This window comes from Parasteatoda tepidariorum, chromosome 8, assembly GCF_982258835.1.
Source record: "Parasteatoda tepidariorum strain Cologne lab strain chromosome 8, Ptep-v5.0, whole genome shotgun sequence".
Lineage (NCBI taxonomy): Eukaryota > Metazoa > Arthropoda > Arachnida > Araneae > Theridiidae > Parasteatoda > Parasteatoda tepidariorum.
In genome coordinates, this window is record NC_141762.1 from 19,825,101 (window position 1) to 19,840,966 (window position 15,866).

General features: G+C 28.5%; 1 protein-coding gene across 3 annotated transcripts in view; it reads left to right on the forward strand.

Moving 5' to 3' along the window:
* The first annotated feature begins 639 nt into the window (after nucleotides 1-639).
* LOC107450310 (cell adhesion molecule 1) overlaps nucleotides 640-15,866 on the forward strand; it is a 191,721-nt gene continuing 176,494 nt past the window's right edge. For 2 of the 3 annotated variants that reach the window (XR_015428656.1, XM_016066072.4), the window contains exon 1: nucleotides 743-898. Coding sequence is in view for 2 of the 3 variants with exons in the window: in XM_016066072.4 (XP_015921558.2) it covers nucleotides 856-898 (43 nt within the window). In the remaining variant the exon portion in view is untranslated. Of the gene's footprint in view, nucleotides 899-15,866 lie in introns of all 3 variants that reach the window. The other variant, XM_016066071.4, reaches the window with a different exon arrangement.

A 15,866-nucleotide genomic window follows, 5' to 3' on the forward strand; every position in this document is an offset into this window, starting at 1 on the left:
GTGAGTAAAGGATAATAAAATGCAGTCAATTTGATAAGGACTACTTTTGTTAAACGAGTAATGCGTAAAAGATGACTAACTGCTATTGTAACTACTATTTAATTACTAATGAGTAACATGCCGTTTTGACAACTTAACATAAAGAGACGCAGAAATGAGCTGTCAATATTTAACCTAAATAGTTTTTTTTTGGATCATCGTTGCGTCATCTACTACTAAAGCAAAATATTTGGTTCCAGAAACGTTTCATATATTACAAATTCAAGATTACATTACAGAAACAGTTTTCTAAGCATGCATATGGACAATCGAAATATTTCTGAATCATGAACATGACCTTTTGTGTTATGTGAGGAAAGAGTTAAGGATAATAAAAAGTGTTCCAATTGATAAGGATTACTTTTTTTAAACAAGTAATGCGTTAAATATGCCCTATAAAACAAAAGATAAATAGGAAGAAATAAAGTCACTTTGTTTTCGAACTGATTTAAACGCGGTGTGTTAAATTAGGTGATTCTGATATTAACACTTCTATTCGACAACAGCTATAATTTCAAAAGACCGCCACTTAAAAACATGGTTACAGCTGACGGGAAATCATTATTTAGTGTTCTATGAGGGCAGGATCATAAGACAATTACTTCTAAACATATTAAGAGAGCAGTCTCGTTGTAGATGATATTCAACCTACTGATAATAATGCGCATTTCCTGATTCGAGACGTGAAATTTCAAGGGCGGTCGAAAGATGGCGCTGTCGTCAGAAACAGGCGGAGCGAAATTTGTCGTGTGATGGAGGGAAGCGCAAACGATTATCCGTAGACGCATGCATGGGGAGTTATAAGATTGTACAGGGATGGCCCAGAATCTCTTAATTATCTTTTCTTTACTCATTGTCGGTAAGTTTTAACGTTCATTGTAATTATTTTTGAGTGACAATAGTTTTGGAAGATTCGTAATTCCGCGAAATATTTTAGGAAAGTTACTTCATGGGAAATGAACATTTTATTGCAGGAGTGGAAAACTTTTATAGTTGCAAAAGTTTGAATATATAGGAAATTGAATTAAATTCCATGTTCTTATTTTTGAAAATTTAGATTATAGATGGGTAATTACTAAAAACATTCAATTATACTTCTTCGTTGGTTCGATTACGTTATTAAAAACATATGCAGAGACAAAAACACGAAGTTCTTTCTCTGATTTCTGACAACTAAACAAAAAAGTTTTAAAATATTCGCATGTGTTTTTTAAAGTACAGTTTTTAAAGATTGTATAATTTATTCTGTCTGTATTAAAACAAAATATTTTTGTTTTTTGCCAAGTTTTTTTAACTTATTTATTAACAAACTGTTAACATTTGTCCTGAAGAGTATAAACTCTTTCACACTGAATTTTTATTAAACATATTTTTCTTACTTTTAATTTTATTATTTTGCATTAATTTGGGTAAAATAAGTGAAAAATAGCATTTTAATATTCTATGGCTATAAAATACACCATGAGACACCGGTGTCTTTTTGCGCGTTAAAGGTAAAATCTTCCAAACAAGGTTCACTTCAAAACAATAATTTTTCGAATTTGTACTTATTTACAGTTATTCAGAACTAAAAAAAAATAGTAATCCATCATTGAAATTTCTTCAATTTACAAAATCAATTATTGATAAATTTTTGAGTATGAATGGGAAAAAAATTCCTTATTCAAACTATTTTTTTTGGATTTTATATTTTACTTCAAATATAATTTCGGTAACTTAGCAGATTTTTTTTGTAACTATTAGACTGTTTTTCATAATTAAAAAATACCAAAATATATTTTTACTGATAGTTAGAGAGTCAGAGGGAAAAAAAAGAGACACCGGTGCCCACTTGCGTCAAAGGGTTAAAAAGTTATAGAAAATAAAAATAAGTTTATAAAAATAATATCACGCTCCCTTTTGTAAAATTATTATAATACGAAAAAAGTATTATGATCCGAAATAATGAATTATAAAATTATTATACTATGAAATAATGATATCCTATTATTCGTTGCGCAGTGAACTTTTAGAAAAAAGTTACAGAAGAAATGTACGCATGAAACAAATTTAGAAACAATATTAATTAAAATTTGTAAATTATATTTGAATGTCATAAAATAAATTGGTATATAATGTATGTCGTAAAAATTTATAAAATGCAGATCATGTAACAAAAGACATTTGCAGTATGAAAAGAATTATAAGAAAATTATTGAATAAATAATTTATTTATTTTCAACCGGAAAAAAGATTTAGTCATTTTATACTTCTATTAATAATTGCAAAAATAAATAAAAAGCGGAAGGAAGGAACATCAAAAATTAATAAAAAGCGGAAGGAAGTTATAAGATCGTTCTGAGCAGTGGGGTTTGAAAAACATTATACAAACCGATGCCAACTTTCAAAAAAAAAAAAAAAAAAAAATAATTTTTTTTTTTTTTTTTTTTTTTTTTTTTGCAAATTGCAAATTATTCTATCTTACTGACAGTTTCTAAATTACTGTTATTTGAATGAAAGCAATTTCGAAATGAATAGAGTAAATTTTTCAGTATTCTGGTGGCAGAAATATGTTTAATTTCTAATTCAATTCTTTTTTCATTTTAATCTCGCTACCAGGAGTCAAGGAAAATTTCGCGTGAGTTGTAGTTGTTGGTGAAAAAATTCGCTTGATTTCGATTCAATTCGTTAAAAGTTGGGTTCAGAAGTTTTAAAGGGGAAAAAAAGTTTCTGATTTTATGAGAATTATTATTACAATTACTTGTAATTATGAAAACAAAAGTATTACTAGAATGAATATATTATTTTAATGATTAATGAATAATAAATATATAAAAATATTATTAGAACGGACAGTTATTTAAATTGCTACTTACCGCAAAATTAATCTAATTCCAGCTTTTTTGAGCTTATGTTTAACTTAACTGTTGAAAAAGAACACAGAAAATTATTGAAAAGTTGACGTTATTAATAAGTTATTTTTTTATTGAGCTAAATTTATTTAGCTGAGTTACAATGTTAATTTAAAAAATGTGAATGATTTCAATATATTATATGTAATGGATTTTTAGTTCATGAATATTACCTAAACATTTTTTTTCTTTGTCATAAGACGTTTTTGAATGTGCCAGCATGTATATGAGATCATGATTTTCAGTTCTTTACTTTTAATAGTTTTGCCCAATGTCAATATTTTTAGCAACTATGTTTTTGTAAAACTCTTATGTTTTCTTTATTTCCCTCTTCATAGTTATACTTTTATTTATTTTCTAATCAATAACTTATAATAAAAATGCTATTATAAATTAAATGCCATTTTCTTTAACCGTACATAAAACAAAAAGAAATATGCAACTTGAAATTAAGATTTAGTTAATACTATAAATACTTTGTTGGATTTGTTAGAAATTTTAATCACGAAGGGAAAAAATTTGGTAAAATTATCATGCTATATGATTATGACATTTCTGGTCATAATTCTGGTATTAAAAACCAAAATACGCGGTATTTAAGGCATTCATTTGGTAATTTCTTCGTTTGTATGATAACAGCTTACCAGAAATTATGATTTTCAAAATTTTAGTTTTTATTACTGCACATTTGATTTAAAAAGAAAAAAAAAAAAAAAAAAAAAGCAAGTTTAATCGAATGAATGGTTTTTATTCCTTGTTGTAAGGCAGTGTTTCCCAAACTTCTGACTTTTGTGTACCCTTTCTGAATTTTTCGTAACGCTGTGTACCACTAATAAAAAAATGAATATATTTTTTACTGTAAAAAAATTGCACAAAAGTTAAAAATCACAACTGGCTGTTGACATCACTAATTATTAACTGTTAACTCTGCAAAAAATAGCCAATAGAAAAGTACGTAATCGTAAATTTTCATGGCCAGCTGTTTTTAAATAAATTGTTTTGAAATTTTCGTTTGTTGCAAGATATTTCGCTTAAAAACGTGTACCCCCAATAAACTGTTTCCGTACCCCTGGGGGTACGCGTACCACACTTTGGGAAACACTGTTGTAAGGTATCATGATGAAATTACCACATTTTCCAAAACTAAACCTATACTATAAAATGTCATTTTGCTGTTAGTTTTATCAAAATCATTACTGAGATTATTAGTGTTCCCATAGAACCATAGAAACACGGTAAATTTTGCCATATTCTGGTAGTTTTGATTATACTTCTTTTTACAGTGATTGAATTTAAGTCGGTGTTGATCATTTCGCACATTCGATTCATCGGTCGAACCGATTCAACAACCGATTCCACAACTCCGCTTTTTATGAAAATCAGCTTAATTTTGTTTTTATTAAAAATATGGTGTTTGATATTGCTTCTCCGATCTTCAAACCTTTCATCATTAATTTTCTATACAGACAATTGTATTATGCTTTGAAATATTTTTGTATTACTGTACTTTTTTCTAAATACATCTTCTCCGCGCTGTAAGTAACACTAGGCAACAGAATTTTTGTTGCATTTTTGCAAATACGTGATACTGTCTAATTTGGGTATCGGCATTTCAAATCTAGAATAAGTTTTGCTTCTAAAGTTATAGATTATTTTAAAATTACCACTTTGCTTTGACGAAAAGTCAATTTTTTTGTAATGTTTTGTCAGTTTTAAAATATCATTCTTTTTGTCAGAAGTACAAGTTTAGAAACGTCATATATAGCAGGGGATTGCATAAATGTTGAGCCTAACTTCTAAAGAGTTAGGGCACATCATCAGGATTAAAATTGCATGGAAAACCATGCCCGGAAATGTCGTTATGCGTGGCTAGGGGCGTTTCCCTTATTATGACCAGTTCAGAAGCACACGAAGAAACAGCTCATAATTGGGAAGCGCTGCTAGCGGCGTATGACGGCATTTGCGGGCATGGGTTTCAGCGCGATTTTAATCCGGATGATGTGCCCTAACTCCTCAGAAGTTAGGCTCAACATTTATGCAACCACCTGCTATATATAACGTTTTTAAATTGTCACATTTCGACAAAAATAGATTAAAATGCCTTTAACAAAAATAAAAATGGCGCTTGAAGAGAGAAACCGATTACAAATAAATCAACGATGGGAAAGTATATAAGATCGTACAACATGAAAAAAAAATTGTTCCCCAATATAATCTACTATTAACCTCATACATAGTAGACATTTTTGAAACAGTTTCTGGTCTATAATTTGGTCGAGAGGTAAAAATGGTATGAATGAATAATAGTTTTATGAGTCTTTACTGTTTTTATTCTTATTAGTAGAACAAATAAATGTGGTATAATGAATTGAAAAAACAATTAATAACAATAACAATCCCATATTTTATTCCTTTTAATCAATTTTTTCAGTAATTGTTATTAACAAAAACACAGAATGCTTTTTCTTACAAATAAATATAACTAAAATTGTTTAAGGTGAATTGTAAACAAAATCTTGCACTGTTTCATTTGGATACATGGAAATTTCTACGGGTGCGAAAGTATTTAAATTTTATTATAACGGAACTATTTTCATACGATTTCTTATGCTGTTTTTAATAATCATTCTTCTTTTTATTTATTCTAAACATTTACGCTTTGTGAAGTGTTTGAAAATTATTTTGTACTTCAATAATTTTGATTACTGTCAGAGGAGTTAACTTCACCAATTTAGGATTTGTTGTTTCCAATCACTATTCTTACAAATTCCTTATACCCTAACAGTCAAATCCAGTGAATTAAGGTAATACATACTGTGTTAATTATCAAATAAAATATTTATAAAGAAATAAATTTTAAAAAATCTTTCAAATGATATGAAATGAAGAAAAAGCTTCTTTTTGATGCTTATAGTTTTTAAAAAAGACTTCTATTCTTTTGTTCAATTTTAATATTTAATTTAAAGATACATGGAAAAATTTACTTAAAAGATGATTTAAGTTTTTGAAAATAGGTTAACACTTTTTTTTAGCCTAAGATAACCAACTTTAGATAAGGAATTAATCATTGTTTCCTTACTCTACTAGGAGAAAAAATTCTGGTAAAATTACCGATCCGTTTGGTACAAACATTTCTGGTTTAAAAACATTCTGGTTAATAAAATCAAAATATTCGGTATTTAAGTCATTAATTTAGTAAATTTTGTACTTGATATGGTAACGGTTTTCCGGAAATTCTGGTTTTCAAAATTGTAGTTTGTATTACCACACCTTTAGTTAATAAATTGTAGAGCCGCGATGGCTCAGGGGATAGAGCGTTCGTCTTCCAATCAGGTGAACGGGGTTCGAAACCCCAGCGATGGTTGGTCGAAACTAATCCGCATCAGGCTTGCACCAACCACAGTGCTGATGTGAAATATCTTTAGTAGTAGACGGATCATGGGTTAGAGTCCCTTTGCCGTCAGGCTAACCGTGGGAGGTTCTCGTGGTCTTCCTCTCCGTGTAACGCAAATGCAGGTTAGCCCCATCAAAAAGTCCTCCACGAAGGCAAATTTCTCCCAATACTTGATCCGGGAGTTCCCTTGTCTTCTGAATTGTGTTCAAAATTACAAGGCTACGGAGTTGAACATTAGTAGTCGTAAACCCAAAAAAATTGGATCGGCTGTTTAACGACGGTTATAATATAAAATAAAATTTAGTTAATACAGCGTAAATTAAACGAAATAAATGGCTCTTATGTTAATGTTCTATTCTCTAATGTATCATAATAAGATTATCAAATTTTAAATTTTACCACAGATTATAAAACGATATTTTATTAGTAATTTTAACAAAAGTTCGGTAAAAATTCAGGATTCTAACCCCGGATCTATCTACTTCTGATGATAACTTACGTCAGCACTGTGGTCGGTGCGAGCCGGGTGAGGAATTGGTATTGTCCAGCCATTGCTGGGATTCGAACCCGGTTCACCTCATTGGAAGGCGAACGATCTTTAAGCTACCACGGCTCTTAAAACAAATCATTAGAGAATTTCTAACCTGAAATTGCATACGTTTTTGTTATAAATATTTTTTGGTAACTAGTGTGGTTCTAAGTATATTTAACAAGCTAATCCTTGCTAGATTCTTTGCAAGCTTTCGTAGTTTCACTAGACAACTTCACAGATATGTGCAGAAATGTCTACTTGCTAAAATAAAAAATAAAAAAACGTTTAGTTCCTTTTTTCGTTATCAAAATTTCTCCCTTGCACAATTTGAAAGTGTAGTTACACTATTCAATTACTTTGATCCCTTAATTTACTGACCTCAGAAAGAAATAATTTATTTTTACTTCAGAGAGCTTTAGAATGTATTTGATTGTTCCAAATTAGATGGAATTCGAAACATGGTGGTTTGAAATTTGTCAAACAAACAAATTAATAAAATGTGAAACATCATTTGCATTATAGAGAATGCGTACCGGCAATATTATATGCATAAAATGACAACGGATTCTGCACGAATTCTACGGATTCTACGTTGCCAGAAAGTGCAACTGATAAAATTCAGAATTTCGTAGCTACTATAAAAAATATGGTTCGGTGATTCGATCACACTAATGAACACATTGAAAGGTTTAATCACTTTTTTCTTATTTATAATACTATCACGTTTATAAAGCTCATTAAATGTGTTTAAGTCTACTGTAACGCCATCTATCTGTGATTTTTATACTAAAGATTATTATTTAGCAAATGCCAAATCAATTTCCCGATCGAATTTGACCAATTCTGAACCAAAATTACCCAATTTTAGAGCCCTTTTTTAAAGTGGGAAAATTTTTTCTTGCTAACTCTGCATAATTGTATAATTACCATAAGTTAATCAATCACAATTTGAAAAACATTTATTAGACGAAATATATATGAGATATATATTAGATAAAAAAAGATATAGATTAGATAAAAAATATATATATTAGATACATATTAGATAAATATTAGATAATATACATTAGGCATATATATTAGATAAAAAATATAGTTTTATTTACAATTCTTAAATTACTGTTCCTCTTTATTCTACTCGATGTATTAAAGTCGACAAAATTTTAAAGAGAAGTGCAATTCCATCTTAACAAAAATTAAACTTGAAACGCGCCTCTTTAAAATTGTCATAACTCTGCATAATGACTTAACTTGAAGGTTAAGCTGTCATGAACACTTCATAAAGAATGATGTATCATTTAAAAGTCTTTAGTTGTAAAGGACGATTCCAGAAAGAGCTAAACGTCTAATTTCACAAAAGAGTTGTTAAGCCTCTTGGCTAGTTCGGTTTCTCGCCCTTCAGACCGCCTGACTCAAGCTTTCATTCACCGAATTTGTATTCATTGCAATTTAGTGACAAAAGTAGTAATACTTCGACAACTAAAAACAAACAAGAGTTATTTACATTTCATGTTTAGCAAGGCGTGTTTTGTTTTCACAGTGACAACCTACTTTTGCTGTGAACAAATAATGTTTCTAATAGCAAACTAAAATGATTTTTTTTTTTTTGTGAATTATTTTCTAACTTAATGAATAGTTACCGTGAATGGGGATAAGTTTTTTTTTCTGGTGGATGAAATTTAAAACTCTTTGCCAGGTTCTTAAAATATGAATTTCGGTATTCTTAAAAGATCTTGAATCAAATATCTTATTCTAACTATTGAGAACTTGTGAAAGCATTCAAAATAATTCATGAAGTTTTAAAAACCTAAAGAAGAAGTCATGGTTTACATAAAAATGATATAATATAATATAATATAATATAATATAATATAATATAATATAATATAATATAATATAATATAATGTAATGTAATGTAGTGTAGTGTAGTGTAGTGTAGTGTAGTGTAGTGTAGTGTAGTGTAGTGTAGTGTAGTGTAGTATAGTATAGTATAGTATAGTATAATATAATATAATATAATATAATATAATATTATATTATATAATATAATATATTATAATATAATATAATATAATATAATATAATATAATATAATATAATATAATATAATATAATATAATATAATATAATGCTTTGTCAGTTTAATTTAATGAATTTGACAAACAAATTGGAAAAAAAATTCATTTGCTATAATTAAAAATATTTTTTTACAGAGGCATTTTTATTCAGAATATATTTTGAACTACTATTTACTGAATGTATCTTTTAAAGTTAGTTAATTTTAAATGGTAGACCGTTTGAGGGTAATTGATAAATTAAAAAAAGCGAAATTAGTCAATAATAATAATAATGAAATACTTACAGAATGAAAAATTTTTTTATTATTATTCAGTATTTAGTAATATTCTTATTTTCATTCACTATTGCTATTTTAAACATAAAAAAAATAATCTACGAAAAAAAAAATATTTCTTTTTCGACATTTAAAAATATCTTTATAAATTTGAACAATCATGTTTGCATATGCATGTAATTAATCATTCTGTAAAATGTCTTAAATTCTATAAAAGCACAACTAATTTCGATCGCTTATGGATATCTTTAGTTTTGATCAAAACGATACGATTGAATTTAAAATCATTGTAAGTAGAAATTTCAGGAAAATTTCTGTCAACTTAACTTGATGGATTTGACAACCATTGTAATGAATGAGATTATTATCTTGAGTTATGTTCGGAAACATTCAGACTGCAAAGCTAAACTTATCTCTCTTCATTCTCTTCATTAATTTTGTTTTTAACAAATAGTTTTTTAAGTTATTTTTTAAATTATATAGTACATATATTATTTTATAAGAACTAGACACAACTGAAAGCCTTTTTTGTGATTAAAAACTAATAGAATGTTATGATTCATGATACTTTAAATTACATACTTATAAGATTCGAAACATTTAATGTCTGTTCAAGAAAATTTTGTAAATCAGGTCAAAATTTTTTTTTTTGTTTCATAAAATAATTTTTCAGATTTTTTTTATTACATTAGATACAATTGTAATTTCTTTTTTAAAATTTTATTCTTACACAGTCCCTGGCCAAATTATTAGACACACTATAAGATTCTATGTGAAATTTTAACTATCAGGTGATACTTTGAACCTTATTTTTTACGTGATTGCAACCAGTTTGCACTTGTTTACGTTCGTTTATCAACTGGTTAAATTAGACGATATATAATGTAAATTAGACGATTGGATAAATTAGACGATATATAATGTAAATTAGACGATTGGATAAATTAGACGATATATAATGTAAATTAGACGATTGGATAAATTAGACGATATATAATGTAAATTAGACGATTGGATAAATTAGACGATATATAATGTAAATTAGACGATTGGATAAATTAGACGATATATTATATAAATATAAAATATTTATTACATCAGGTATTATATTAGTATATTATAATAGTTATACCAAATTATTATAGGCACTGTAGCTTTTTAATAGTTACATGTTTTGCATGAGTTTATACGCAATACTTGTATATTTAAACAAGCATGTAATAAGTTTTTATTCAGGAGATTTTTATATATTTCGTATTAATTATTGCATTACAATGTTAATCAATTGATACACGAAGGTAAACAAGTGCAAACTGGGGTTCAACCGCGCAAAAACAATAAAGCTGTATAGTATAACCTGATAATTAAGATTTTACATAGAATCTTATAGAGCGTCTAATAATTTATGCATGGACTGTAGTATCAGATTTATTTGCATTTAATTTTAATAAATTTATGCTTTGAATAAAACTGATTTTTAATTTGAGTACCTTAAAAAATGCCATTCAATAAATAAAAATGTTAGTAAACTGTTAGAAATTTTGGAGCGTCCTAAACCGTAATGTGGTTCAAATTTGCTGTAACCTTAAAATGCTACATGGTGGTAAATTGAACCATAATATCCTATTTTCTAATCATGATTATGCGATACCATCTATCAATATGAACAGGAGCGTGGTTCATTTACCACTTTATTAAGACTGCTACAAATGTGCACCATATTATGTACAAAGTGCCAATATTATGGTTTAACGTTGAACCAATTTTTCTGCCAGTGTACGGTGATTTAAATGTGTAAAAAGTAAAGCATTTCCACTACAGCCTAATGTGAGCCACGGGTATCGTTTTGGTTAAGGCAGCACAATTTTGTGAACAATGGATTGATTGGAGCAATCCACTCAGAATTGCGCACAGATCCCCAATACATCCCAGACAAGTAGGTAGCCATCGATCTGATGTTTCAATAAGTTTCATGTCACCACCGGGGGTCGAACCCCAGGCCGTAGCAACGACAATTCCGTGTCTCAACAACTGTGCCCTCTCAGCACTTAAAAAAATGTAGTTATGCGTAAATAAGTTATTACAATTAAATGATATGGTGCCGTTGTGGCTCAGGGTATACGCCTCCCAATAAAGTGTACCGGGTTCGTATCCCATGAATGACTTAGTCTGATCGATACGAATTACGCACCTGGCTTGCACAGACCACAGTGCTGACGAGAAATATCCTCAGTGGTAGACGGATCATGGGTTAGAGTCCCCATGCCGTCAGACTAACCGTGGAAGATTTTCGTGGCTTTCCTCTCCATGTAACGCAAATACTGGTTAGTTCCATTAAGAAGTCCTCAGCGAAGGCAAATTTCTCCCAATACTTGAACCAGGAGTTCCCTTGTCTTCTAAACTAGGTTCAAAAATACAAGGTCAAGACGTTGAACAAAACTCAAAATTGGGTAGTCTGTTCAATGACGGTTATAAAATAAAATAAAATTAGGTAATATGACCAACATCTTCAAAAATGCCTTTTATACAATAATTATTATTGTATAAAAGACACTGAATGTTAGTAAAGAGAACTGAATTCTACAGAAATAAAAGAATTACATCTAATAAATAAGTTTTTTAAACGCTTGGTTAAAATACATCTTGACCACTAAAAATGATCGAGTTGAGTTGTTTCGTCAGTCCTGTGAAATTGTTTTATTTTAAAATCTGTATTTCGTATATCAATTGAAAGTTAAAAATACGGAACACGATGTTTTAACGCATGAATATCAAACTATAGGTTTTTGAATGAAATTTTGAGAAAATTAAATAATTTATTGTCAATGCCATTGGAAAATTTAGAGGTATTAAAATAAAATTCAATGCGCAGTATTTCTGAGCTTTCATCTAGTTGTCAGGGGAAAAAATATTATTATTATTTTGTTTAACTCATTGTGATTTTGTCATTTGTTTCCTGCTTTATACAGATCGTAAAATAAAGAATGCATTTTATTTCTTCGAACAAAAAAAAAAGATTTTCCTGTGATTTTCGATCTTTTTATTAAACATTCTACACTGAAAAAAAATATATGATCAAAATTACTAGAACACTGTAAAATTTACGGTCTTTCTGGCTGTATAGGATCAGCAAGAAGCTCTGTAATTTTTACCAAAGCGCTTTGGCAAATATTTCGGTAAAATTCACAATAAAATATTGTTTTACAATCTGTGATTAAATTCGGTAATTGTGGTAAAATTTGATAATTTTATCATGACGTTTTTGTACATGGCATAAAAACCATCTATTTGGTTAAATTTAAGTTTCAGTGTATTTTTTACTAATTATGTTAGAATAAGAACTATAATTTTGAAAGCTTTCCGGAGAACCGTTACCATATGAACGGAAAAATTACCAATTAAATAGGTTAAATACCGTATATTTTGCTTTTATTAACCAGAATTATGGGCTGTTTTTGCCAGAAATGTCAATGCCAAACATTAATTTTACCAGACTTTTTCCTCCGTGTATGTTAAACTATTAATGTTAAAATATACCTTAAAAAAGCGTTTTCATTTCTTCTTAAATTTTTTTTTTATCTAAAACTGTTTAATATATGTTTTATTTAATATTAGAATATTAGACTGTTTAATATATGTTTTATTTAATATTAGAATATTAGACTGTTTAATATATGTTTTATTTTAATATCGAAATATACATCCTCTAAGATTTAAAATGAATTAAAATTTTATAGTATAATACTTAAAATACATACGTAACGAATTGTCATAATCGAATGCAGCGCTAATGTTTCAGAAATGTTATTTTGGATACATGAAATTTTGTAACTAAAATTTTTTTTAAAAGGAATGTTCCATTTTTTATGTTAGTACAACCATTTTGAGGTCTGTTAATTAATGAAGCAAGATATCTTTTTTATAATAACTATTAAATAATTCTTTTACTGAGACTCACGTTGAGTACTTATTTAAAAAGTCCTGCCGAATCCCTGAAAAAGGGTAAAATATCTGCGCTAGAATCATTCGCAAAAATATACAGTTTAGGAAATTATGAGTTGGAATTTGAGTGGAATTAGGTTTTAATGGCGCATTTTATGTTTGTTTAGTTTTTCGTCTCTACACCGGAAAAAATACTAGTTGTTTTTTAGGAATTTCGCAGTATATTTAAAAGTTGCTCTGTTTTTCACCACAAATCGCAAAAAGAATAAAACCATTAATTGGAATTCTAATTTTTACCTCGCAGTTTTGCATTCCATAATATAACCTTATCCAATATAATCTATCTCCAAAAGAGAAACGCAATTTTCCGACTTTATAGCATTAAAAAAAATTAAAAAGGAATTTTCAATGTTTATGAGATTAACGTGAATAAAAGTCCTAAAAGAAGTTTTGGTATTTAACCGTAATATCTGCGTTCCACTGGAAAAATAAATTGTTTTTTGGACTTTTGTCAATTATTTGGAACGCAACTAAATGTTATAAATACTATAAGTATTTTCCTATTTTTGATCTGACCTGTTTTGTATTGAAAACGATAAGATTAGTTTCAATTCAATTAATTAATTCAACTAATAAATTAAATTCTATTAATTAGTAAAAAACCGCTGAGACTAGGACGTAAATATTACGGTTTTGCACAACCAACAGAAGCTGCCGGTTTATAACTCGAAGATTTACGGGATTTTTTTAATAGCGTAATAGGTACGTTTTCTATTAGTAATATATATAGTCTATCTCTAAAAGAGATACTCAATTTTTCGACATTATGGCATTTAAAAAATTTAAAAATGTATTTTCAATGTTTATGAGATTAGCGTGAATTTAAGTCCTAAATTTTTTTTAGTTTTGGTATTTAGCGGTAATATCTGCGTTTCACTGGAAATATAAATTGTTTTTTCGACTTTTGTCAAATGCTTGGATCACAACTAAATGTTATAAATACAATAATTTTTTTCTTCTTATTTTTGATCTGCACTGTTTTGTGTTAAAAATGATAAGATCAGTTTCAATTCAATTAGAGTTTATTTATAAACCCTAAATCTTTGAGCATCAATGTCAGAAGTTAAAAGATCAAACTTCCCACGCATAAAATATAATTCTAAAATCATTCTAATCTGTAATAGTGTTTTGAAAACATCTATTATATATAATTCTCTTACGTGGCTCCCAAATTTTGGCTGTATTTCTTTTCCGCCGGTGGCAACGTTTGCTTTGTTTTGAAAACACCAAAGCATTCTGCCTTTTAATGATGTGTTTCTGATCTAATATATATAATTCTCTTACGTGGCTCCCAAATTTTGGCTGAAGTACTTTGTACAACTAAATAAGATTCTTCTCACAACAGTTAAATATTTACTTTATTTTCTTCATTCATAGAGAAAACAGTCGGCAAAGAATTCTGTTAGGTTAAAAAACATTTCGCTAAAAAAATAACGAAATCTAAAAGAAATAAAAATGAACAACTTAAAAAATAAAAATGCTGTTGCCAGCCATAGAATTTTTTGAAAGTTAACTTAGCAACATAAATCAAAATGACATAGAAGCGCAACTAGATCAAAATTATGATACCTGAGCGCTTGACGTAACAAATCCTTCAATTCTATAAGTGTTGTATCACCAAATGCCCAAATTAACGATTGTGTTCTTAAAGAAATTCCATAAAAAGTTTTAAATAAACAACCTACTTCTACAACTGCTTTTTGAAGAACTTGGCTCATTGATTAAAAATATTGTTTTAATTTTATAGTACTAACTTTACTTCTACTTTCATTATTGCTATGACCCTCTTTCATTACATTTTACATCTTCATGCTAAATTTGAGGACTTTAAGTTGTTTTGTGGTTGAATACTGACATTTAGTAATGTGTACATAAAAAAAATAATATTTAGAGGTTAAGAGTTGCCTCAGAAAAATTTGAATTGCTAGCAATGACTTAAACAAAAAATTTTATTTTAACTGACAAATACTATATTATAATTTGAACTTTTTCTATGACTATACTCATTTTCTTACTCTTTTCTTTGTTTTTAATACATTTTATATTTTTGTGATAAAATAAAAAACTTACAGTTGTTCTGCTTCTGAACACTGATGAAAACACAAAATGATGGGCTTCATTAACCATCAAAAATATATACATTTATTTTACAGATTCCATATTATTAAGGTGCCGCCCTTCAGAGAATTAAAAATAAAAAATTATCTTCATCAAAGCCGATGCTTTACATCCAGCGGCAGACTACTATTTCATATTGTTTTACAACACATGTCTTTAGCCCTCTGGTGGGAAAGACTTTAAAACAAAACTTACAAAAGTTACTTTTCTCAACAACTGAAATTTAGAACAGTGTGATTAAGAAAAATATGTGAACTGTTTGCAATTTCAAATTAATATTGAAATGTACAGGTTTAGAATTTTCTACAGTGAAAAGTTTTTGGAACTTCAGTATTCAAAAAAGTATACAAAAACTAGAGACGTTAAGAACGTATCCAATGAGCGAGCAAAGCGAGCATTGGATTGCGAAGCAATCCGAAATGAACTGCGAAAGCAGTTCCGGGGGTTGGTGAGCGCCAGCGAGCAGGGGGCGAAGCCTCCTAGTTTATTATAATCCTTTATAGTTTTAATGTTTGTAAGTAAGGAGTTATCGGCAG